This window comes from Neolamprologus brichardi, chromosome 16, assembly GCF_056152115.1.
Source record: "Neolamprologus brichardi isolate AB-2024 chromosome 16, ASM5615211v1, whole genome shotgun sequence".
NCBI lineage: Eukaryota > Metazoa > Chordata > Actinopteri > Cichliformes > Cichlidae > Neolamprologus > Neolamprologus brichardi.
Genome location: NC_142119.1, coordinates 33,329,289 through 33,355,800, shown reverse-complemented (window position 1 = coordinate 33,355,800; position 26,512 = coordinate 33,329,289). Strand labels below are relative to the sequence as shown.

Genomic DNA, 26,512 nt, shown 5'->3' with positions numbered 1-26,512 from the left:
TTAACCTTATTTGTATAGGTTGTGAATTATGAATGTGTTTGACTAATTTATCTTCACCAGAGCTTTTTATGTATATGAATAATATTTGTTCCTTTGCGTTTGCGCAGGTTACAAACAGCGTCCTGCAGGTTCACTTGCTGACGTTTATGATAATGCCAAAGTCCACAGTTGTTGGCAGGAGGCTGGTACACAGGCATCGGGTTTGCTGTTTCACAAACAAAGAGGCATTATCTCACGGCTCACTCTCTCTCTCTCTCACACACACACACACACACACACACACACACACATAGACATACAGGCACAGACACCGGGGCTGATCACTTGTTTAGCCTCCTGTCGCGGCGCAAAGAAGGGACAGATAAGACGCACTGCATGGTTAAAATGCTCGGGAGATCTCTGATGAACGTCGGACTGCGCGTGAAGTGTCAGCAGCTTAAAGGGATCCAGAGAGTCACAGCGGGACTAAACCCTGCCAACTATGGGGACATCCTCCGCCGCGAGGCAGCCTCCACCAGCACCGTCATGGGTGTCAACAAAATGAAAACTATGGATGATTTAGGCGGACCGAGTTTCATGACTACCTTGTATTGGCTTTTTATAAAGGGATATTTCCAAACGACGCAACAAATGCAAGTAAGTTGGAAAAGAAGGAGTTTTCCTTCTGGACTAAGGGTTCAGTCCGCCCCCCTGAGTTTGAACTACAGTGCACCTTCCCCTGGAGCTGCTAGAGCGATCAGTGTATCCTAATGACCCCACTGTGGTATTTATTCACGCACAGTTTGGGGTTTAGAATTGAATCTTGGTTTAATAAGCGCTTAATAACAACGATTAAAATCATCTGTAACAAATCCTGTAATACAAATAAATGGATAAAAAAATCTAGATTAGTTTTCCTTTGAGAGACAGTCACAGTCTTAGGAGAGTTTTCCACGATAGAGGAGAAGTAAGAGATATTTTTTTATAATGAGGATACTCTAAGCAAAGATAAGTATGCACTGATATGTCATGATATTTTCTAATTCCAACAGGAAACTGTTGGTCTCCTTAAACATCATTTTACCTCCTGATAACTCTGAACATGCAACTAACCTATTAACTCCCATTATTTGCTCAAAGATCGAGCACAGCAAGATATACGGCCCCCTGTGGAAGTCCAAATACGGCCCTTTGGTCGTGGTGAATGTGGCCAGTGCCGACATGATAGAACAGGTGCTGAGGCAGGAGGGTAAACACCCAATCCGGACAGACATGCCCCACTGGAGGAACTACAGAGAGCTCAGGAACCAGGCCCACGGACCCCTGACTGAGTGAGTGAAACCATCACAGATCCACCACATCTGTGTCCTGAATCCACACTGCACTGTAACTCTGAGCAGGCTGACAGCATGTTGTTTGTTTTGTTTTCCACTGATGAAATCTGTCTGATCAAGCTGCAATAACATGTGATGTATCAACTGCAGATCATTTCTTTTCTACAAACAAACAAACACGATACATTGATTTTTTTGTTGTGTCAGTTGCTATGCGAAAAAACTTTGTCCTATGCCAAACTTTGCTAGGTGTTCAGGTTCTTTAACATGGGAGCAAATACGTGGACTTTGAATGCAATGTTATGAACAAAAAAGAAAAAAATCCATAATATAATCCAGTCAATATAAAATATGTAGGTATAGATAGATAGATATAGGTGTATATAGGACTGCAATGCCTTTAAAAGTATGGATTGACAATTTTTGATATGTGACCTAAGACAGAGGTTACTGTTACTGTTCTTCCTCTTCATAGAGGTTGTGGTTGTTGACTACGCATCACTCTCCTCTTGATTTTGCCTTGAAACAGTTCTAACGAATTGGAAACTATAATTTAACATAATTTAATCTCACCTCATTTCAATTCAATTTTATTTATATAGCGCCAAATCACAACAAAAGTCGCCTCAAGGCGCTTCATAGATACAGAGAAAAACCCAACAATCATATGACCCCCTATGAGCAGCACTTTGGCGACAGTGGGAAGGAAAAACTCCCTTTTAACAGGAAGAAACCTCCGGCAGAACCAGGCTCAGGGAGGGGCGGGGCCATCTGCTGTGACCGGTTGGGGTGAGAGAAGGAAGACAGGATAAAGACATGCTGTGGAAGAGAGACAGAGGTTAATAACAGATATGATTCAATGCAGAGAGGTCTGTTAACACATAGTGAGTGAGAAAGGTGACTGGAAAGGAAAAACCAGAGACCAATATAGACGTCATCAGTTTCATATAAAATCTAAAGTATTAAAAGGAAGGGACTGTGGACCATAATGTGCTTTGGCAGAATAACAGACACTTTCTCAGCTCCTCATTTATTCTTGTCCGACTTGTTTTAGCAGCACTTATCAGTGTTGAAAGTTAAGACGCTGGAGCAGTGCTAACATGCTTCCAGACACTATTAGACAAGGGTACACTACATTAGGGTACACTCGTTCATGTGCATTTGGATATGTTTAAAGATCTCAAACACCCACTCGTGTTTCCAGAGATTTGCCCATTTGCTATGGATATTTTATTTTGAACAGTTTGAAGCACTTTGGAAACAATAACACTTGTTATTAGTATTAATTCCTGGTTGACTTTGGTCTTTGGATGGGATTTGTTGATAAAGAAGGGAAATATGTAGCCTCTTACTAGCCTTGCCTGTAAAGTGAGTCCATTTAAATGTAAGCAAGAATAAGCCAAATACAAATCTATACTTATAGATTGATATGATCATAAAAAGTAATTTTCTATGACTTGCTCTCTGGAGCCTCATTCCCTTGTTTTTATATTGGTTTTTAGGATGGGGGCCAAATGGCAGCGGATTCGCAGCATCTTGAATCCACGAATGCTGAAACCCAAGCACGTCTCCTCCTATGCCAACACCATCAATGAGGTGGTGTCCGATTTTATCTGCAGAGTGAACTGGCTGAAGGAGACCAGTGGACAGGGAGTCATGGTCAATGACCTGACTGCAGAGCTCTACAAATTTGCTTTTGAAGGTCAGCAGAAAACAAAACAAATAAATGAAATGTTGTTAATTAATCAGCTTTAGAAACTCATGCAGAAACAAGAAGAAAACAGAGGAATATGCTGTGTAATTGTTCTTGTCCTTGATTTTTTTTCAAACCTGCAGACCTCATTTTCTGTGTGTCATTCAGTAAGCCGACAGCTGCTTTTTCTTTTGGCCTTGACCGCTGATTAGACACAATAATGTGGTCATATAACGCGACATGGTCCCTTTGACCGAGATTATTTTTAAGTGTTACAGTCCAGTCTCAATCATAAATCTAAAATCCGACAGCAGCAGCATCCAAAGGAAATCTATCTTCCAAGACAGCACGTTCCTGCTTAGAATGTCGGTGGTGTTATATTTATCTTATGCTAGCAGATCTTCACACTAAGGTACACTGGCTGCTGGCTGTAGCCTCATAAACAGAATGTGATTTCGTCCATTTCACAACACATTAAATTTAAAGGTGCGCTATGTGAAACTTGCGTCACATGAACGACCACATATAAAAGATCGCAGTAGCATTTCGGTGACAAAAGCGAAGGGTTACCCTCAGATGTCTCGTCTGTGACCTCAGTAAACAATGAGCTCGTTGGCTCCGTGTCAGGTCTAGCGAAGTGGAAAAATTCAACCAGAGTCCAAGAATAAACATAGGGAAATACTAGAGATGCATCACAAGCTCTTAAGTAGTATCCATACCAAAACAGGATGACTTAAGGATAACATACATAAGGAACAAAGGCAACCTGAGGGAATAAATACAACAGAGGTGAAAACACAATCAGGAAACTAAGAATCAAAGTGGCAGGTCCAAGAAATGAGCGCTCACACTCAGTTTTACTGAATACAGCTGAGTTTAATTATGCTTGCTATCAGCGTCAGAAAGGAGGCTAAAGCAGGGTTTGCTTTGCTGAGTGACTGATGAGTGGCCAGTGTTAGGAAGGTTACTTTTAAAATGTATTCCATTACAGATTACAGAATACATGCCCCAAAATGTATTCTGTAACGTATTCCGTTACGTTACTCAATGAGAGTAACGTATTCTGAATACTTTGTATACTTAATATATTATCATGCTGTTTACAACTACATGAATGTACTATTGCTGTGATTTATTACTGTTACTGAAGGTCCGCGGCTCCGAACCGTAGTAAAGGGACCTCTGGCTAATACGGTGGGTTCTGTGTCGGCTCGTAGCTGAAAACTAGCTTTACTTTGTTGTCTGGGTCAACTTTGCTAGCAGAGACAGAGAGAGGCGTTGAAAGGCTGCTCCAACAGAACTTATTGTTTTTGGAGGAAAACACGAACACGGTGTACAGTCGAGTCTTAATAGCTTACTTACAACTGGGCTCGTCAGGCTCTCTTCTTGGCTGCAGTGGTTATTATTATATTTACATGCTTCCAGCTCCCGTTTTTCCTCCATGACAGCTCGTACTTTTCCTTTTTCTCCCTCCCTCGCTCACAGACACATAACGTGTATGGCAGTCCATTCTCCCTGCAGCACGGACTACACTGCCCATGATGCTACATTCTTTAGAGCTATACCTGTAGCATTCTGCCTATTAGCTTAGCACAACAACAACAGGCGCTCTCTCACCCAGGAAACACGCAGAGAGAGAGCGTCACCCTGTAACCATGGCAACCGTAACGCTGCCGCCTGGAACAACAGAACGTAGCTGTCAAACAAAACCCAAACAGCCCTGACCCGCGACAATATGAAACAGGGAAGTACCGCCGTGTAATCCATTTATTTCAACAAAGTAACTGTATTCTAAATACCACCTTTTTAAACGGTAACTGTAACGGAATACAGTTCCTCATATTTTGTATTTTAAATACGTAACGGCGGTACATGTATTCCGTTACTCCCCAACACTGCAAGTGGCTAATGGTCAATGGGCCTCATTCACAAATATTAGTGTGGAAACATTTTTAATTGGTGCAAAAAATGAGTTTTGCATGCAAATTTACTGTAGCATTTATAAAATACGAGTATCAGGCTAGTAAATCAGAATCATTCGGGACCAGCTCACAATATCCATACACGGAGATGATTTATCTGAATTTCAGCAGTGGGATAACATCTCCATACACACGCCTTCTGGTTCTCGGTCTATACATGACCACCCCCGGCACTACAAGTTGTTTGTTCTTGTTTTCGTGCACCACCCTCCCTCCCTTTTGAATCCATTCACCACTCATTAGTACGTGGGGATCCGCCCGGGCCGGGAGCCTCGGCCAGTCCCCTCTGAGACCTTCCCCACACCACAGCCTCAATTCATACTCAAGCCATCTGCCATTAGCTGCTAGAAATGCTGTCAAACCTAAAATGAGGATGTGGTCCAAGCTAGTGAATTGCATTTTATCGGAAGAGGTGCAGCTTTCTAAAGTGTTTCCACAGGAGTGACCATCTTTCAGTCATTTCACCTGAGACAAGAACAATGTGGAATCAAAGTTGATAAGAAAAGATTGGCAAACAACAAGAAAGGAAGGAAGAAAACAGGTGGAGGACAAGGATCATGTGACCTGTCAGCCCCAGATGAGAGAACAATAAGAGCCAGATTATCCAGCATTCATGGGATAGTGCCAAAAACTTATTCTATGAGTGACATTCAGCAATGATAGAAGTCATTTGTAATGAAAGATAAGAACATTTAAGATACAATAAGATAAGATAAGGGACAGTGGAATATGTTTAAATGGAAAAAGGTTAAATACATAAATTTTTTCTTTATATTTATTTATTTTTATTGCATTTCTTAGCATTTACCATATTGTGAAAACTGTAAATAATGACCAAAATTTGATAGCAGAATAATATTAATATAGCAGCAGCAGCTGTAGCAATAGTGTTAATTGTAAATACTTGTGTTTATATTCCTAAGTAAGCCAGGCTGTCGTTTGTTTGTATGCATGGTCAGAGGGACTGTACAGAAAAATTCAGGTATGAAATATGAACAAATCTGTGTGTGAAACATTCATACGCACAATTAATGTGCAGACATGCGAGTCTGCAGCAGGAAATGAGGCTCAAATAAGTTTATCAGTCTATCAGGTTTATCATGTTTTTTCTTTTAACTAAATAAAAAGCTGGTGAAAAGTATGTGTAAGAAAACAAATAGAAAAACCACAAACAAAACAAAAATTTTTTCCAAGGAAGGCAAATAATGAATGACAAGATGCCGAGATCAGCAGCTCCATAGGTCACGGAACAGGGATCAACCCTGGACACATTTCAGTGGTCTGTGCTGTTTGCAGGACGGTTTTTCTATTGTATGCATGTGCTGTCAAACTGATGTTGTTTTGTCAAGTTGCACTGAGCTCTTTTGACAAACTATCGTTTTGTTTTTAAACACAGGAATATGCTCAGTGCTTTTTGAAACCCGTATGGGCTGCATGAATGAGGTGATCCCCGAGAAAACCCAAAAGTTCATTGTCTCCGTGGGGGAAATGTTCCATCTCTCCCAAGTCGTCATCCTCTTCCCACAGTTCCTCTGGCCCTACCTGAAGTCCTGGAAGAGGTTTGTCGCAGCCTGGGATCATCTCTTCAAAGTTGGTGAGCAACATTAATTTTTAACCAGTAAATAAAAGTGTGGTGTGGTGGTAAATTCACTGCTGAATATTTATCCCCTTTCTGCCATTATGTGATTTCTAAAACCACTTTGAAACATTTTTTTCTGTTTTAGTGCAAAAAAACCAAACACCTTTCAGGCTTTTTGTTAAATATTCATGATTTAAAATTGAAAAGACTTTTCTAGTTGTCAGAAATCTGTAGGATTTAATTCATGGAAACATTACCTACTCCCTATTCCATACTGGTTGTGGATCACCGAGGTTAGTTCAGTTCATGGACATTTTCAAGTAGCACTATCAGCTAATTTCAAGGTCAGCACACACAACACACACAAAGAGACAAAGTCCACCCTACATGTGGCATTTCACACAATCAGTGTGCTATCAAGATCCCTAACTGTGTCTCTTTCCCCATCTAATGGGCAAACATGTCTTCTCACAGTCTTTTTCTTTTAATTTCACATGAGATAAGATGATGTTGTTTCTCGTAGCTGAAGAACTGGTGAATAAGAAAATTGAGGAGATCCAGGAGAACGTCCACCTGGACAAAGACGTGGAGGGAGCGTATCTCACACACCTCCTGCTCAGTGAACAGATGAGCAGCACAGAGATCCTGGGCAGCATCACTGAACTCCTCCTGGCAGGAGTAGACACAGTGAGTAATAGCTACACCGCTCCGTCATTCCCAATTCCCAAAATCAATTTGTTTGCATTAAAGTGTCTCCCATTATTCGTTTAGCCTTCCAGGTTTCCATTTTCCCAGAGCCACTTAATAAGAACCGTTTTCCTTTATATAAAAACAACCCACTACCACTCACCCTAGATAGAGACACAGTTATTGGGAAACAGTTTTACTTCTTCTATTCTACTTCTAATTTCTATATTGCTGACAGTGGAGCTGCTAACATGTTGGTTAATTTAAGTTTCCTTTTCTCTCTTTTCAGTTCCACCTTTTTGCTTTTTGTTTGTTCCTCTTTATTAAACACTTCTTTCACATTAACTCTGTTCTACAAGGTGCACGAGTGCACAGGGAAGGTAGGGGAGGGGCCAGCGGTGTGACCAGAATCGACTGGGCATTGTATTGTCAGTAATGAAAATGAACTAATGGGCTACTGTGCACAATGCACGGTGCACAGCAGCCCATCAAGCCAGCCTGTATAGTTATATTGACAAAGAAAAAGAGAACTATACTGACCTAATTGTGGAGGCCCATCAGGCAGATTACCAGTCCAACCTTGGAGTATAGCTCTCAGCTACAAGTTAAGAGATAATTTTTGAACATATTAAAAGTCTTCTTAAAGTCAAAGAATGCATATAAAAACAAGTTGAAGTTGACTTAGAAAACCAGTTGTGCTTTTCCACATGGAGGCTGATTTTCTCTAAATATACTCTACTATACACAGTGTTGGGGAGTAACGGAATACGTGTACCGCCGTTACGTATTTAAAATACAAAATATGAGGAACTGTATTCCGTTACAGTTACCGTTTAAAAAGGTGGTATTTAGAGTACAGTTACTTTGTTAAAATAAATGGATTACATGGCGGTACTTCCCTGTTTCATATTGTGGCGGGTCAAGACTGTTTGGGTTTTGTTTGACAGCTACGTTCTGTTGTTCCAGGTGGCAGCGTTACGGTTGCCATGGTTACAGGGTGACGCTCTCTCTCTCTGCGTGTTTCCTGGATGAGAGAGCGCCTGTTGTTGTTGTGCTAAGCTAATAGGCAGAATGCTACAGGTATAACTCTAAAGAATGTAGCATCATGGGCAGTGTAGTCCGTGCTGCAGGGAGAATGGACTGCCATACACGTTATGTGTCTGTGAGCGAGGGAGGGAGAAAAAGGAAAAGTACGAGCTGTCATCGAGCAAAAACGGGAGCTGGAAGCATGTAAATATAATAATAACCACTGCAGCCAAGAAGAGAGCCTGACGAGCCCAGTTGTAAGTAAGCTATTAAGACTCGACTGTACACCGTGTTCGTGTTTTCCTCCAAAAACAATAAGTTCTGTTGGAGCAGCCTTTCAACGCCTCTCTCTGTCTCTCGCTAGCAAAGTTGACCCAGACAACAAAGTAAAGCTAGTTTTCGGCTACGAGCCCGACACAGAACCCACCGTAGTAGCCAGAGGTCCCTTTACTACGGTTCGGAGCCGCGGACCTTCAGTAACAGTAATAAATCACAGCAATAGTACATTCATGTAGTTGTAAACAGCATGATAATATATTAAGTAATCCAAAGTATTCAGAATACGTTACTCTCATTGAGTAACGTAACAGAATACGTTACAGAATACATTTTGGGGCATGTATTCTGTAATCTGTAGTGGAATACATTTTAAAAGTAACCTTCCCAACACTGACTATACAGAATGATGCCTTAATTCAGCATACAGTTTATAGTCTACTCACTGGGCTGATTCCTCTGTAACTACTGGTTTTGAAACACACTGTGCAATGCTGTCATGTCAATATGTACCAAAGTCTCAGAGGAACGTTCCTGGTATTTTGTTGAATCTGTGCGACAAATAATTAAGCCAGTCGTGAAAGATAAAACCAGCAAGGTGTACCTAGTGAAGTGGTCAATGTACTTACTTAGTTCCTCCTACGCCAGGCAGTGCATCGGGCAGCTAGTGATCTTGTTACGGCCCTAGCAGGGCCTCCTCCTGAAGGTGCCTGTGTGGGAGTGTCCTTCAATCGCTTCTGCCTGAGGTGCCACCTTTCCCTTTTACACAGCTGACTCTCGTCAGTAATTAAAAGTATTTAATCCCAGGGAAAGGTGAACTCTGGGCCAAAGTGCCATGTGAGTGGTTATAGCTAGTGAGCTGCTCTCTTTCTTTTTGGCTTACGTTTTACTTGAATGACCAATGCCTGAGTTTTGTTTGTTTTCTTAAATGGTGATAGCGGCTTGTCCGTCTCTTTTAGTTGAGCTACTTTAATAAAACTCTTTAATTTAACCCTTATGCCTTGTCTCCTTTTTCTGACCCGGACACTTTTTGTTACTTCCCCCTCACCGCCTAGACCCCTCAGGGGAACGTAACAATCTCCATCGATGTCGGTCAGCCCCGACTGCTTCAGCTTTGTCCCAGGCAATGTCGACAGTTCTCAGATCGTCCATGAATGTTCGACGTGGTCAATGAGTATACGAGTTTTGGCATTCCAGAATAGTAATTTTAAATTTGATTAACTTGAGAAGTGGCCCATGAGAGTATAAGCAATTATTTTTAAAGATCATTGGTCGCATGCTTGTCTACAGATTTACTCAAAGCAGCATTTCATCCACTTAAATATGAAATAGCTTTGTCCTGGATTGGAAATCTTGAGTAATATAAATGAGGTGTTCTTGTCTCAGATGCTGCAGATGAGTAATCGTCATGTAAAAACATGAAAGTATGCCATTCATTAATCAATGCGGTGAAGTTTTCTGGAAGATATTTCTCAACCCAAAGATCAACCCCCCTGAAAGTCAAACACAAAACTTTATACTCTGTCAAACCAAGCCCAGCTCTGAACTTGGCTGGATTGTAATGGAACATGTCGAAACATTACATAAAACAGAACATTACACTCTGTGTTTCTCTGATTTGCAGACCTCCAACACTATCTCCTGGGCTCTGTACAATTTGGCGAGGGAGCCAGAGATCCAAGAACAGTTGTACCAGGAAGTGATAAGCGTTTGCCCTGGGGACAAGGTGCCAAACAGTGATGACATAGCTCAGATGCCGTACCTGAAGGCCATCATCAGAGAGACACTGCGGTAGGAGGGGAATCTTTTTATTAATAAGATAATAACCAAGATGAAATGAAACACTTATCTGGTCCTAAACATGGAAGTTAAAGAAATAAAACCACTTAAAAGAATACTTCACTATTCTGCCCTCACTAGGGTGTGAAGCTGGTTTCTAGCTTGGCAGATAGCTAACAGGTCCACAATAAACATCCAGGAGTCAGCGGATACGTTTTAGATGTTTACTGTTGAAGCACTGTAAAACTGGTACAGAAACAAAAATAAAATATTACATTTCTGCTGTAATTGCATTTTCTTTACAACATCAAACATTAAGTCATGCACTACAATGTATATAACACATAAACACAAACTTATCCAAACCCTTTTACTGGTTATTAGGCCCGCGCATTTAGCGATTAGCTTAATGCTAACATCACATAGGAAATCCCATAGACGGGCTAACGTGTTAGCATCGCGGCCGTTTTTCCTCACAAAAGAAAGTTTTCCACACAAACCTCTAAACTGCTACACAAAACTATCGCGGGAAAGCTTACAAAACAAATAGCAACTACTTACAGGCATGTGCTTTCTCAGGCAGTTTGACAGTTTGTCTAAAGAACTGTTTTTCACTGGTTAGGTACTACGGCAAGTCTGCTGGTACAAAAAACCCACACCCAAATTATCATGCCTGCCTTAAAGGGGCAGCACATTCACCATTTTGAAAAATGAGTGCAACCCTTTGCTTAAAGTTAGGAGACGTGGTTTATGGACTTACATGTTTGTAAGGGGTGAGATAGCAAAGAGTTGCATTTACTGAACAAATGGAAACTGTGTTGATGCCTTTCTGCGTTTTGTGGTCGCCAGCCTGTATCCAGTTGTGCCAGGAAACGCCCGCGTCACTGTTGAAAATGAGATTGTGGTGGGGAATCATCTCTTCCCAAAAAAGGTAAGATGCACGTTAAGCACACCTGGCCTCTTACTAGTAAATAAATGCAGTCTTGTCTCTACAGCGCCATCTGAAATCAGTTAAGGTTGTTGGGGTTCAGTAATAGCACAATAGCAAACGTCATGGGTTTCCTCTCTTAGACGCTGTTCCACCTGTGCCACTACGCTGTGTCCTATGATGAGAATATTTTCCCCAACCCCCACACCTTCCTGCCGGAGCGCTGGCTCCGAGGAGGGGAGGATAAGTCCAAGCATCACCCGTTCGGGTCAGTACCATTTGGTTTTGGGATCCGGGCATGTCTAGGTCGGCGGGTGGCTGAACTTGAGATGCATCTCCTCCTCTCCAGGGTAAGAACATCTGTTCCTAATGCTAATGATGCTCCGTGCTTGCTTATAAAGAAGCAACTTTTGCCAACACAGCAGTGTACTTTGGCTTTGAGTCAAGCATGCAAAGCTACTGTGTCAAATCTTGCCCAGGCAGCAGAGTGGATAGTGATAAAAGCTACTAGATTATACATCTAATCCAAAAACAGTTTGCATGTTTTGACAAACTGTAACTTGCACTTTAAGTTCTTAAAATATAACTTTAAGTGCAAAATTGGAAAAGGTAATGGATAAGGTTTGGAAGCAGGGCTGTGAATTAATACTATGCTTTATGTGAGTTGCTGAACAAGTTATTATAAAAACTCAACAGTAGCTTGATGCTTACAACTTTAAAGACTTAGAAGCTAAGGTTGGGTTATTATTCCACTGCATATTATGTTAAAGGATCCATACAACTTTATAACTATAAGACTGCAAGACTGAAATATGCAAACAAACATTGTGCCGTTGCTTTTTGAAATTTCCTGGAAATCGGTTGTTCTTTAGCTTCATTCAGGGAGCAGTATTAACCTAAAGTAACTTCTCGGCCCATTCAAAGCTGTTTACTCATTTGTCGGCCTGGGCATGCACATGAATGCAAACCACTCATCAGTCACTTTGACCTGAGTCATCCAAAATACACAGTAGTCAATTGGCAAGCAGCTGGTATTCAGTGAGTTTACAATTTCTGCTCACATAAATAAATGTCAATTCCATGTTTTTCTTTTTAAAGAGTACTCTTTCTTTTTTGTGTGTTTGAAGTTGATACAGCACTATGAGGTGAAGCCTGATCCTGCTGGAAAACCAGTGAAGCCAATCACCAGAACTCTGCTTTGCCCTGCTACACCAATCAACCTACAGTTTCTGAGCAGACAAGTTAAGCAGGCGGAGCCAAGAGCAAAGTTAGCGGGTTCTCCGTGAGCTGTTTTTCTATTCAACGTCTTCATTTCACTAACTATTCATTTTATTTCATGAAAACTGGATTTATGTTGTACAGTATATAATGGAGACACACGCACACATACATCTTCCTCCACTACTTACCAGCTTAACAAGATAAACTGGATCACATTCAGTTCAATTCAATTTTATTTATATAGCGCCAAATCACAACAAAAGTTGCCTCAAGGCGCTTCATAGATACAGAGAAAAACCCAACAATCATATGACCCCCTATGAGCAGCACTTTGGCGACAGTGGGAAAGAAAAACTCCCTTTTAACAGGAAGAAACCTCCGGCAGAACCAGGCTCAGGGAGGGGCGGGGCCATCTGCTGTGATTGGTTGGGGTGAGAGAAGGAAGACAGGATAAAAGACATTCAAACATACCTGCCTGGCCACCCTCTACATTGACATCTTCACCCTTCTGCACTCCTTCATGACTGAAGAATTGTAAAATATTACTATTAGTATTACTATAGTTCAATAAATATCTACTATATTATAAAAAATGATATACTATTGGCTGAAAATGACAAGCAGTGGAGGGATTTTTCAAACCATTTCATTGGGAAAAGGAAGCAATAAAACACTATGAAAACACCTTATTAAAGAAAAAGCTGTATTAGTGGAAAATTGTGCATAAAGTATAAAAACTGAGATAATTATTCTGAAGAAAATTATTTCTCATCAATGTTAAATTGATTTATATTACTGCTATATATGTTTAAGGGTGACCTAATCGGTTTAATGTCCAGCTCCATTCACAAAATATCTTAATTATGAGTTTGTAGTAGCTGTCCAGTGAGGAAGCTGTTCATGACCACAGAAACAAAAGTCTACGTCTTTATTTTTGCACATTTAGCATTCAGCAAAAGCAGAATTAAAAGGATTGAGCAATATGTGACATGATTAACTGTCAGGGTGATTTCAAATATGAATGAAAAAAGAACGTGGCGTGTTGGCAAAACAGCTGGTTAAACATTTAGACATTCTCATAGATGCTAATCTGAAAGTGCTGGCTGACCCTGCACCTGGTCGACTTGCTTGTTTTTATTAGACTGGACATGTTCAGAGAAATCGTCACAGCTTTCCTTGTTAATGTACTAAAGAAAAAGCTTTTTCATGCTCTTCTTTACATCACATATGTTAACCAAGGGTGGTTAGCAAGAGGGAACTTCCCTGTTATGATGCTAAATCACAGAAGCTGGTTTGCTTGGTAATGCAGACCATAACTGATCTCAGAGCAGTAAAAGCTGAGCTAGCGGCAGCTTGCCTGTCATGCTAGTCTGCCATCGGTTTACTGGCAGACCAGTGGTTTGTCCACAATGCACATGTGCAAACCACAAGAAAAAAGGTTTCTGGCCTCTCAGCTTGCCCAGCTTTAGTCATTGATAACAAGAGGCGGACACACCCTCAGGGACCGACTATGGCTGTATCCCAATTCAGGGTCTGCAGCCTTAAAGTACGCAGCCTTAACGGTCCACAAGGGCCGCGTACTCAAAGGCCGCTAAGACCGGAAGTGCGAGGCTTGTGAAATGGGACGGTCTAGCCTCCGTCGCGCTGCCCAGGTTGTCTAGCAACCATGATACTAACAGCTGGAAACGTTTCATACAGCTTTGTTTGACAGAAATGAAGGAGAAAATCGTTTGTTCATTTGTTCATTTGTTTCTACATGAGCTTTGATTATTCTCTGTAAGATTAAGCTCAGCTATTGAACGGCGTATATTTTAAAGTAAAGGCTTTAAAACCAAGTTAGTACAAACGTCACTAATGTCACATAACTTTGCCGACATGTGGCCAACAGGAATGTTTTAATGTTCGTTATTAAACATTTGCACATAAATAAGTGACATAATATTCAGTACTTACTTAAAGTTTACTCTTCGGGCGCAACTCATCTGCCAATTTTTTCGGCAAAATTATCCACATCCACCACCGCGCTATGCATTCTGGGATATGTTGGGCCACGAAGTCTACACTGCCACATCCTTAAAATTCAGGGACATGAAGGACGCATTTGAGGGCCGCATTTCGAGCAGCCTTCGAATTGGGACAGCCTTCGTCGCGTCGCTGTGACGTAATCTGCCTTAAAATGCGGCCTTTAAGGCTGCAGACCCTGAATTGGGATACAGCCAAACCAGTCTCCTAGGAGACTGAAATAAGCACATCTTTCAGTGACAATGTTACCGGCGGTCACAAGATGGCAGTAACGTAAAGCCACACATCAAGTGAAAGAGAAGGAGCTTTATAGCAGTGTATGTGTATGTTCAGACTTGACAACACACTCACAAATACACAGACACACAAGCAGTATGTAATCTTGCTTTAATTAAGGAACATGTCTGTCAATGCAAGTGAACGACTTTGAATGCACATGCAGTACTTGTGTGTGGATGTGGAGGTTTGGTGTGAGTTCATTTATGTAGAAATTGGGGACCTATATCAGCGCACACACCAGTTGATTTGGGACTACTGTCCCCAGTTAGATTTGAGGCACATAAAATATTTGTGTTTAGGGTGGGGTTTTCTGTGTTGTATTGTGTATGTGTGTGTGGTAGTTCTGAATGTCAATGTGCACGGTTATCTGTCTCTCTGTGTTAGCCAGAGTTGCATAAATGGAAGGAAATGAATAGGTGGATACCCCATCAATGATCATGTCTGAAAATAAATCTATACTGCACAGGTTTTTAAAGGCATTTTAACATAAAGTAAATTTTCTTCATTTTAAGTTTAAATTTTGGGTTTTATTGCTGATTGTTGGAAAGTTTTAATGTTTACTGTTAGTAGTATGTACTGTCGTAGACCAATGCTGCCCTCTTGTGGTCTGTTTTGTCCTTGAAAACATTTTTCATTCACGCCTTACTCATTTTCTTTCTTTGCAGAGACAATAGATTTTTTTTAAGCTTCTTTAATGTGTCACTGTCCAGACATAGCTTTTATAGTCACAATAAAATGATCAGGTGGCCAGTGAGCAAGCAAATGTTTAGCTGTGTTCTGGTGACTTGTTATCACCACTTCTATTAGCTGTTCGAAAAATGTTAATCCTACACTTACAAGTCATGACCCACAAAGTGATTAATAAATCCCTACATGTCAAAAGGTTGTGATTGTTTGGATTCTTTTATAATCTGTTTAATGCTGTATGTTCAACTAGAAAAAGCCTCTTTTCCCCAAAGAGCTTCGTGAGCCATAACACCTGTAAGGTGATCAGATCCTGTGGGCTGCAAGACCAAGAAGAAGAAAAAGAAGAAGACAAATCCTTTTATTGTTAATATGTGCATAACGAAATTTTGTTCGGTAGCTCTTGGCACAGAAGAGAACACTCTTTTACATACATAAATATACTGATCATACATATACAGATGCAGGTGTGCAGAAATAATATGGTAAATGGCCTGCGTTTGTATAGCGCTTTACGCTATACAAACGCGCTTTAGCGCTTTGTTGTTCCTAGAGTATTTTAAAGTAGAATGGGAGGCAGAGCCTTCAGTTTTCAGGCCCCTCTTCTGTGGAACCAGCTTCCAGTTTGGATTCGGGAGACAGACACTATCTCTACTTTTAAGATTAGGCTTAAAACTTTCCTTTTTACTAAAGCATATAGTTAGGGCTGGACCAGGTGACCCTGAATCCTCCCTTAGCTATGCTGCAATAGATGTAGGCTGCCGGGGATTCCCATGATGCATTGAGTTTTTCCTTTCCAGTCACCTTTCTCACTCACTATGTGTTAACAGACCTCTCTGCATTGAATCGTATCTGTTATTAACCTCTGTCTCTCTTCCACAGCATGTCTTTATCCTGTCTTCCTTCTCTCACCCCAACCAATCACAGCAGATGGCCCCGCCCCTCCCTGAGCCTGGTTCTGCCGGAGGTTTCTTCCTGTTAAAAGGGAGTTTTTCCTTCCCACTGTCACCAAAGTGCTTGCTTATAGGGGGTCATATGATTGTTAGGTTTTTCTCTGTATCTATGAAGCGCCTTGAGGCGACTTTTGTTGTGATTTGGCGCTATATAAATAAAATTGAATTGAATTTACTCAGTCCCTAAGGACCCCAAAGCGCTTTACACTACATTCAGTCATTCACACACACACTGGCAATGGCAAGCTACATTGTAGCCACAGCTGCCCTGACAGAGGCGAGGCTGCCGGACACTGGCGCCACCGGGCCCTCTGACCACCACCAGTAGGCAAACATGGGGTTAGTATCTTGCCCAAGGATATTTGGCATGCAGCCAGGAGGCAGCCTGGGATCGAACCACCGACCTTCTGATTAGTGGCTGACCTGCTCTGCCACCTGAGCTACAGCCACCCCAATTTGTGCAAAAAGTCACAGAATTGGATTTCACAGCTCTGGGGAATGAAGCTGTCTCTCAGGCTGATGGTACGTTTTCATGTTCCTATACAACTTTCCTGAAGGAAGCACGTCTGGCCCTGTTTTTGGGATCTGTCTAGCGTACACCGAGTCCAGATGTGGAAATGGATTTCCCACAATCCCTTGTGGTGTTTTCATCACCCAGGCCAAGTTCTTTCTGTCTTGTGCTGTGCAGCTGCCATATTACACAGTCATACTAGGACAGATGATACTTTCTTTTGTGGCTCTGTAGAAGTTCATGAGCAGCTGAGAAGAGAGTTTGTTCCGTTTTAGCTTCCTGAGGAAGAAGAGCCTTTGCTGGGCACATCACACCCAGAAACTTGATGTTGTCCACACGCTCTGCCTCGCCGTGTATGAGGAGAGGAGCGTGTTTTGTCTTGCTGGACCGCCTGCAATCCACAATGACCTCCTTGGTGTTGCTGCTGTTCAGCACAAGTTACACTCCTCCACTTTGGTCTGATTTGGGCAAAGGACATCGTTTGCACAAATCAGAAATCTTTTGGTTCATTCAGATTCAGAGAAAAGGCTTTCTTCTGGCAACCCAACGAAACAACACCATTCTTTTTAAGACTATATTTCAGTTAGAAAAAACACTGTTTTTACAACAGTTATTTTTTTGCCCAAATCTTGGCACTGGTAACTTGTTACCCCAGATACTTCTAAACTTCTGGCTACTACACTGGTTGTCATTAATGCCAGCACAGTGTTGGCCAGTGGTGGTTTTGGACTGATGTTCAAACAGCCGGAGATGTCATCTACTGTTTCCTTAAGTCTCATCTCTCAAGGTTTGGCATGTTGCATGGGATGTTATACCAGTGGTTCTCAAACCTCTTCTGGTATGCTCCATTTCAGAAGAATTAATAATTAATTAATTAATTAATAGAAAATATTAATAGAAAATCCAAATAAACATTTGTTTAAAGTAAGTATATAATATATATATGGCATCATAAAGCTCTTATTCATTTATTTCCTCCCGCTCCGAAAAATAATTCTGGTCAACTTTATGTTTTTTCTCCTGGTTAATGTGCCCCACCTATGATTTCAGGCTAATGTCTGTTTTGTTGTTTGCAGTTTTTGACCAGTGTTATAAATGGTGGATCCAGGCAAAGTAATGTAAAAATAATAATTAAAAAAGAAGAAGAAAAAAACTCTTGGAGTGAGTAAAGCATATCCTACTTGAAAGCAATCGAAATTGGCTTTGTATGTAACGCACTTTCAGTAATTTCGAACAATGGCACTGCAAAGATTTTAACAGTTATTTCTGTATCTGTGAGTTTTAAAATCATGTGTGTTTTCTAAAAGTCCAAGAACATTTTTTAAGTATTAATTTGTTTTTTTTAACAATCTTTTAATAAAAAAGGATAAAGTGAACTCCAACTGTGGTGTCTTTAAACCACTTTTTAATCTTGTGCTGTCTTGCTCATGTTTAAATTTAGCAGACTTAAACAATTGTGACGATTGAAAAAAACCTGCATATGGTGGTGGTGACCATTAGACCACATTAAAACCACACGTGCTCACAGGAGCAGCAGCATTTGTGTTACTTCAGAAGACATAACTAACGTAGCCCACATTAATATATTATACAAATATACATCATCAATAACATCTAATGTTTTACACTATGTGGACATCCTTTTTGCTCCCAAATGGGATACAGGTCCCCACAGTGCGACAGTGTAAAAGTATATATGCGTAAAAGACGCATGTCCCCACAATATCAGTAATTCAAGTACACACACACACACACACACACACACCTTTGTGGGGACATGATCGTGGATGAAACAACAACTGCAATTCCTTTGACATCATGCATTCTCTAGACTTATCGGTTTACCTTTACTATGATTGAATGTCTAAGCCTAACCCTAAAACCCATCCCTCAAACAGCAACTAACTAACACGTGTACTTTAGACACACGTCCACCACCACCGCTGATATTACTCAGGGTGAATAAAAAAGAAATAAATGATACACTCGAAGTCATCCAACCAGAGATATGCGCTTTGACCCGCACATCCATCCCACAGTCAGGTCTGCGGCTGAGTGCAACAACGACTCTATTGTACAAGTAGATCCTGCTAGACTGCAACTTGCGGACCTCCTCCCCCCCCCACCCAAAAAAAGGGAGTGAAAAGCGTTGTAAATATACGCATATATAAACACTCATCTGCTACCTCCTTTTTAATATTTCACAAAAGACCGAAGTACGGAGGCTGCTTTTCCTGAGGTGACAAGTCCAGTTTTCTGTGGTGGAATATTAACTTTGAGTGTGCTTTAAGAGTGTAAGTGTCCGAGGTTTCTGCATCTGTGCCTTCAGAGAGCGGAACGGAGTGGGACGGACTTGGATGACAGTCAGGAGCTCCCGGTGCTGCCGTAAAGATCCCAAACTCTCTCATCTAAAACGACAACATGGCAAAGGTAAACGTGCTGTTTTGTGATGTTTTGCGGATCATGCGCTGAGTTGCTCAGTTAGTTTTGTTGTGCATCTCTGATTTTTTACCACGCAAAGATGCGTAGTAAAAGAAAAGAAAACAACAAAAAAAGAAAAACAAGAAAAGTTGCACGCGGGTTGGAACGCGTACAACTTTCACGTCTGTGGAAATAAAACACGCAAAGATGTGTTGTTGACGTGTATGCGAAGCATGCAGAAGTGGGCTAAGGAGACAGAGGGAAGTCTGCTTTGAGATCAAGCTCTCACTAAATTATTATTGGTAAGATGATGCAACAGGCGCCCCCTCCAAGTAAACCCACACTAACTGCTGCTTGGAGAAAGCTGCCACATGTGGCGTGAGCGATTATGTTTTTGGAGGTAGCAAATCCGATAAAGGATCATTTTTTATATGCTTACTGTACAGATTTGTTTAATCTCCAAAGGTATCATGCAGAAAATGGACAATATCTACTTTGATTTTCCTCAGTTGTAGAAAACTGTTGATACAGCGAGGTAAAATTATATATCAGAGGCAAATTGAATGGACATGTTTTCAAGCTCCCTCCGGGTACTCCGGCTTCCTCCCACCATCCAAAGACATGCAGCTTGTGGGGATAGGTTAACTGGATAATCCAAATTGTCACTAGGTGTGAAAGTGCGAGTGAATGTGAGCGTGAATGGTTGTCTGTCCCTGTGTGTTGGCCCTGCGACAGACTGGCGACCTGTCCAGGGTGTACCCCGCCTCTCGCCCTATGACAGCTGGGATAGGCTCCAGCACCCCCCGCGACCCTGAAAAGGATAAGCGGAAGCGAATGGATGGATGGATGGATGTTTTCAAGCTTTGATTAATTAAAATTAAATGACACCAAAACTGACATGGGGATGGGAGTAAATATGTTCGCTGTACATTTGGTAAACAAACCCTTAAATTAAGTCTTAGCAATTAAAAAAAAGAAACATTACCAAGTAGGGACGCACAAGTCTAACTACTCCTACTGAGTGTTTATCTGCTTGTATACACTGGAGTGACTGTGACTCATTGACTGCCTAAAGCTCACTGAATGAGGCCGTGGACCTATGATGATGATGATGATGATGATGATTAAAACACTGACCTCATATTAATTACATCCAGCTCCAGATCAGTGAGCACATCATTACCAGTAAAATTCTACAGAAGCCTCCATTTTTAGCAGCCGGTTGTGCAAAGTGTTTTCCTGCTTGTATAGAGCTGTAAGTACATGAATCATATACCTTTACATACCAGGGCTGCAGCTGATGTGAATGATACAACCTGACAGATGGTCTAAATTGTCAAAATACACTAAAGCAACAGCGTAAAGTTGCAGATCACTGTTAATCAAAACATCCCACACGGTGTTTAGTTGAATACTAAACATCCACTCCAGAGAAATCCACTCAGAACTCAAGCGATGGATATTTTTCTTCATTTTAACTGAGCCTGGTCTCATTAAAGCTTTAAACCTACAAAACGTCTATTTTTGCGTAATGATTAACTTCAGTATTTTGTGAGATTAACTAACAGGAAGAACATATCGGCCACATTCCTCTCTTTTCATGTCAGAGTATTCTCTGTCTGTTCACTGAACCTGCCGGTTATTGTTTATATTTGACAAAGGTGGGGGAAAAGATTAGATAGTGGATTCTGGATGTGCTTTTACTTCGGTGTGATTGTTTGGAGAATAATGTATACTCTTTAAAAAGTGCTGAACTTTGTTCTTTTAATACAATTTGCTTCTTTTAGAAAATTTTTGGGACCAATTACCCAGTCAGCATCTGCTTCATAGTGGTGAATGAATTCTGCGAACGCTTCTCCTACTATGGCATGAAAGGTATGCAAATAAATGCCTGGGCAATGTTACAGTGCAAATCTATATAAAGCCTAAAACCTAAAAGGTTTTCTAGATTCACAGAGTACCTTTAGCTTGCTACATTAGAGATTATCAGTATTATTGGGGCAATATAATAGAGAGGCAACAAATAAGGTCTCTCTTGTTCCCTCACACGACCTCACTTATCTCCACAAGTGACAGATTTACTTCAGCCGGATCACACACAAACACACATGTAAATACACCGCGCAATTTCCTGCAGTTTTAAGCTGATGTCACTGTGTCCACAGTTTCAGCTACTGAAATTTCTCCTCAATCCGAGTGAACTTAAGACTCGGGGTTTTTATTTAATTATACTGTTTCTAAAATGTGAGAGAATATTAAAAAAATAGATCCCAAATATCTCATTTATTTCAGTTATTAGTAAAAATACCAACGGCATTAATTTTACTAATGAATAAAAGAAGAGAGATCGCATCAGAGAGGTAAGTGGTTTGAAAATAATGGATTACTGATATTCTGTAATATCAGTAATCGAGGATGCCAATGTTCACATTTTGGACAGAGAGGACAGATGGTTTGAAAGAGGAGTGAAAGAAGCCATCTATGTCCACTGTGAGCGACCATCTTTGAACAGAGGCGGTGGTTTACGACACCAACTCTCTGCCATCTATAATCCAGTTTTGAGTTCCCTCCCCAGACGCCTTAACGCCCACTCACATCCTGGGCCATCTGACCTCAGGAATTCGCATGATAAGGTGGGGCCAGGTTTCACAAAGAGCTCACCCGAAACTCTGGCTGATTGGGACCCACACCCAGTTTCACACCTTGGCTCAGGCGATTAGAGGATCATCAGGGGGTCCTTTTGTCCCTCTGTGGGGGGACACTCCCACTAGGTTTAAATCTGGGACTCTCCACCATTTGACCTTAGAACTGAAGAAGCTTCTCGGATGAGAGGTGAAACGTCTTCAAGCAACTTAAAGAAGTCCAGACGCTTTTCTTTGCAAGCTCCTTTGACTACGATGACCTGGATGACTGAGAACCTTCACAGAGATATTCTGTAACCATCAGAATAACCAAGTTGTTTTGGATTTATTCTGGTGGCCTCTACGGTAATTTAAGAGCTACAAGCTAGCACAACTGCAGTCAGCCAGGAAATGCCATCTGCTGACGGAGATCAAGAGATGTAGTTGAGTGCTCGGGAAAAGCTAGGACGTCTGTTTTGAATGAAGGTGTTGCTTAGTTAACAGTGTGAGTTGTGATGTTTGCTTTTGCAGCACACAAGGTTCATCTTGAACTTTCCCAAGCGACTCTCGTGTCTGTTATGGTTTATTTATTAAGAAACTGTCCCAACAGCTTTTTGGCTTTAGGTTAAAATGTCTTAGCTTACCTGAATGACAAACTCAAAGAGATGTTTACTTGTAGATCTTCTAAGCTTAAATGTAAGCACAGTGGGTGTCACCGATGTTTGGCTATGCAGGATAAGCCACCAAAGCACAGAGGTTGTGTCAGGATTACATTATTTAATGTGATGGTTTAACCTCGGTTTAAAATCTTATAATGGAATATAATCAATTCAATTTTATTTATATAGCGCCAAATCACAACAAAAGTCGCCTCAAGGCGCTTCATAGATACAGAGAAAAACCCAACAATCATATGACCCCATATGAGCAAGCACTTTGGCGACAGTGGGAAGGAAAAACTCCCTTTTAACAGGAAGAAACCTCCAGCAGAACCAGGCTCAGGGAGGGGCGGGGCCATCTGCTGTGATTGGTTGGGGTGAGAGAAGGAAGACAGGATAAAAGACATGCTGTGGAAGAGAGACAGAGATTAATAACAGATATGATTCAATGCAGAGAGGTCTGTTAATACATAGTGAGTGAGAAAGGTGACTGGAAAGGAAAAACCCAATGCATCATGGGAATCTCCACCCTAATCATGTGGTATTGTTGAATTCATGAACTGCGGAGGATTCGCTGAAAGGATTCTGAGTGCAATAATACTTTTAGAATAGGACAGTTCATGTCGAAGGCTTACGATGTATTGTGGTGTTTAGGTGTGGGCTTGGGCTTCTCCATCCTGTGAGCTGATTCACAGCTTATGCTTGCTCGTGTGTGTGTGTGTGATCACAGCATTGCTGACGCTCTATTTCCTCACCTACCTGAAATGGGACAAGGACCTCTCCACTGCTGTCTACCATGCTTTCAGCGGCCTCTGCTACTTCACACCCATACTGGGAGCTTTCATTGCTGACTCCTGGCTCGGAAAATACAAGTGAGTCTCTCAGCTGTAAATGCACTAAAGTGTGGATCCAAGCAAATGACAAAAATACATTGTGCAAACTGTGTTCATGTTATGTGGATACTTTCTAAGCTTCTGCCACTGGAAAAAACAAACATTTGTTGCCATCGATAAGTCAAAAATTTGGGTTTTTATCTCAAAACGTCTCGCTTCATAGCTCGAAATCTTGACTTATAGCTAGCAAAAAATGTATTTTTCAGTGGTGGAAACAGGCGCATTTTATGCATGTGCAGTATTTCATCATCTCCTTTTAAGCTGCTAGCTTTGCCTGACGTTGGCTGCGACTGTAGATGAATCATTCTGAGCACACATAGAGATTTTGAAGAAGGCCTGAATGCCCTGTACATAATCACAGCTTGCTCCCCACAGGACCATCATCTACCTGTCCATTGTATATGTGATCGGCCATGTGGTCAAGTCGGTTGGAGCCATTCCCACCGTGGGAAGCACCGAATTGCACATGTGAGTTGTCATGAGCTAATTCTATCACTCTGCACAATCACAGCCCAGCACTGTTAGAAGAGGAAGAGGTGAGGAGGTGTAATAATTAATAATTCTTATTGCACTGAAGGAATTTGAGCGTTGATTTCAAAAGTTTTGAATCAGGATAAAATTATATTTTTGGTCCATAAACGTCATGTCATTGATAAACTGATGCCCATCACAGTTCCCAGTGCCATACAGTTTCCCATAGTTTTGAGTGCCCTTCATCCAATCTCTTCTTTCTTTTCAGTACTGTACTGTCATTAATATACACTGTGTTGTAGTTTGAATCAGCAGTTTGTTTGTGTTTTGTGTCCGTGCGTCCTACAGTGCTCTGTCCATGTCAGGTCTGATACTCATAGCTTTGGGCACCGGAGGGATCAAACCCTGCGTGGCGGCGTTCGGAGGTGACCAGTTTGATGAGGAACATGTAAGCCTTCTTTAGTTTGTGGACGTATTTGTATTATTTTTATCGGTACACCAAGGAAACAAGCTTATCAGAAACCAATCCCAGCTATCTGATAACTTTTATATAACCCATTTTTTGAGGCGCGGCTTAGTGATAACTACCTGCCCATCATCAAACATTAGGTACTGAGCCACACATACTTCTCAGACGTTATCTGTGGCATGTAGGAGTTGGCAATTGCTCGCTAACTGCGTTGTTACTGTGTAAAAATGGGGCGACCGTGGCTCAAGAGTTGGGTGTTCGTCTTGTAATCGGAAGGTTGCCGGTTCAAGCCCCGACTCGGACAGTCTCGGTCGTTGTGTCCTTGGCCAAGACACTTCACCTACCGCCTACTGGTGTTGGCCAGAGGGGCCGATGGCGCGATATGGCAGCCTCGCCTCTGTCAGTCTGCCCCAGGGCAGCAGTGGCTACAACTGTAGCTGCCTCCACCAGTGTGTGAATGTGAGAGTGAATGAATAGTGGTATTGTAAAGTGCTTTGAGGGGTCCCGAAAAGCACTATATAAATGCAATCCATTATTATTATTAAAAATAATACTTTAAACTGCAGTGCTAGATTTACTCGGTGTTATTGGTGTCCAAACAGTGTTTAGGACATATCCGAAAACTCATCTGAAGGCTTATATACTCTTTAACACAGCAGTGGTCATGTGGAGTTGTTGTAGCAATGTTAAACTCAGTGATTATGTTTTCGATCCCTTCTAGACGACAGAGAGGCAGAAGTTCTTCTCTATTTTCTACATGTCAATCAATGCTGGCAGCTTCCTGTCGACTATTATTACACCCATATTGAGAGGTGAGCACATAGTTGTAGTTTTACATGTTACATTATATCCAGTGAGGTCCACTGTGTAAATAACACACACCACTCCTGCAGGTGACGTGAAGTGTTTCGGTGGAGACTGTTATGCTTTGGCCTTTGGGGTTCCTGCAGCCCTGATGGTTGTGGCTTTAGGTGAGTTTCCACCTCAACATTTACAGAGTTTTCTCCAAGTGCTTTTTAAACAGAGCAAGGGATTTTTCAACATAGCATTTCTAACTTGACAGTTTTCTTTGGGAAGCATGCATTATTTCTGTTTGTGCACAATAACAGAATTATTTCAGGGGGAAAAAATACAAAACACAGTCAGCTCCCTGAAAAACTGACCTTTTTATTTGAGCCATAGCACAAACCTCTGCTGTGGCAAGAAAATCTTGTAAAATCAAGTCCCTACATTGTCCAGAGTGTTTTTTTTTACACAGCCCTTTCTGCTGTTTTTGAAATGCATTAATCAACTTTTTCACAAACTCAGTATTTAGTAGAGATGGACCGATCCGATATTACGTATCGGTATCGGTCCGATACTGACCCAAATTACTGGATCGGATATCGGTGAGAAATAAAAAATGTAATCCGATCCATTAAATATCAAAAAAGCACCACACAAAACTTGCGACAGGCGTAACTCGGCTCATAACCGTAGCACGTAGCAGCAGTATGCGTCACGTGATAGAGCAGCTGTGTGTATTTGGAGCCTCGCTACCAAACCAGCATTTCATCTCCGAGGAAGTTTTCCCAGAGAGAAGTAAAGCAAGTGTGTAAATTCATCTCTGAATGTTTGTAAAGCATTCCCACGTTAAGCTTAACAACAGATATATGGAGCGACTGCCTCTCTCTCTCTCTCCTGCTGCTACTTCAATCATGAAACTGATCAACGATCAGCTGATCGGCTTTTCTGTCGCGAGTCCGTCTCTCTTGTTTGTTTATCGCCCACTTTGCACCAGAAAGAGGAAACCAGCGGCTGAACAACAGCAGCACGTTTAAGCTTGATAAGCTGTTGTTAGAATTTATTTAATATTACTTTCTACACCAGGATCTTTTTCTACGCAGCTGACGGCTGGTAACTGTGCAGGGGCGGATCAAGCAAAGTTTAGCCAGGGGGGCCGATAGGGCATGAACAGGGAAAAGGGGGCACAAAGACATAGTTTTCTTTCTTGTTCTCATTTAAAATGTCGAGCTTTTAATAAATAATTATCTGACTCTTACACC

General features: G+C 41.4%; 2 protein-coding genes across 2 annotated transcripts in view; both read left to right on the top strand.

Moving 5' to 3' along the window:
* Window positions 1-240: 240 nt before the first annotated feature.
* On the top strand, window positions 241-15,667 carry cyp27a3 (cytochrome P450 family 27 subfamily A member 3). Its single transcript, XM_087853000.1, has 9 exons — window positions 241-636; window positions 1,120-1,310; window positions 2,816-3,015; window positions 6,385-6,582; window positions 7,091-7,254; window positions 10,181-10,347; window positions 11,185-11,266; window positions 11,407-11,613; window positions 12,391-15,667. Exons 1-9 carry the CDS (start codon window positions 376-378, stop codon window positions 12,547-12,549), a joined length of 1,629 nt encoding a protein of 542 aa, XP_087709126.1. The 5' UTR covers window positions 241-375; the 3' UTR covers window positions 12,550-15,667.
* A 3,442-nt stretch (window positions 15,668-19,109) lies between these two features.
* slc15a2 (solute carrier family 15 member 2) overlaps window positions 19,110-26,512 on the top strand; it is a 28,941-nt gene continuing 21,538 nt past the window's right edge. Inside the window, exons 1-8 of the mRNA XM_087830155.1 lie at window positions 19,110-19,172; window positions 19,263-19,363; window positions 21,142-21,229; window positions 23,365-23,506; window positions 23,903-23,995; window positions 24,347-24,446; window positions 25,189-25,279; window positions 25,361-25,438. Coding sequence (XP_087686281.1) covers window positions 19,355-19,363; window positions 21,142-21,229; window positions 23,365-23,506; window positions 23,903-23,995; window positions 24,347-24,446; window positions 25,189-25,279; window positions 25,361-25,438 — 601 coding nt within the window. The 5' untranslated portion in view covers window positions 19,110-19,172; window positions 19,263-19,354. The remainder of the gene's footprint in view (window positions 19,173-19,262; window positions 19,364-21,141; window positions 21,230-23,364; window positions 23,507-23,902; window positions 23,996-24,346; window positions 24,447-25,188; window positions 25,280-25,360; window positions 25,439-26,512) is intronic.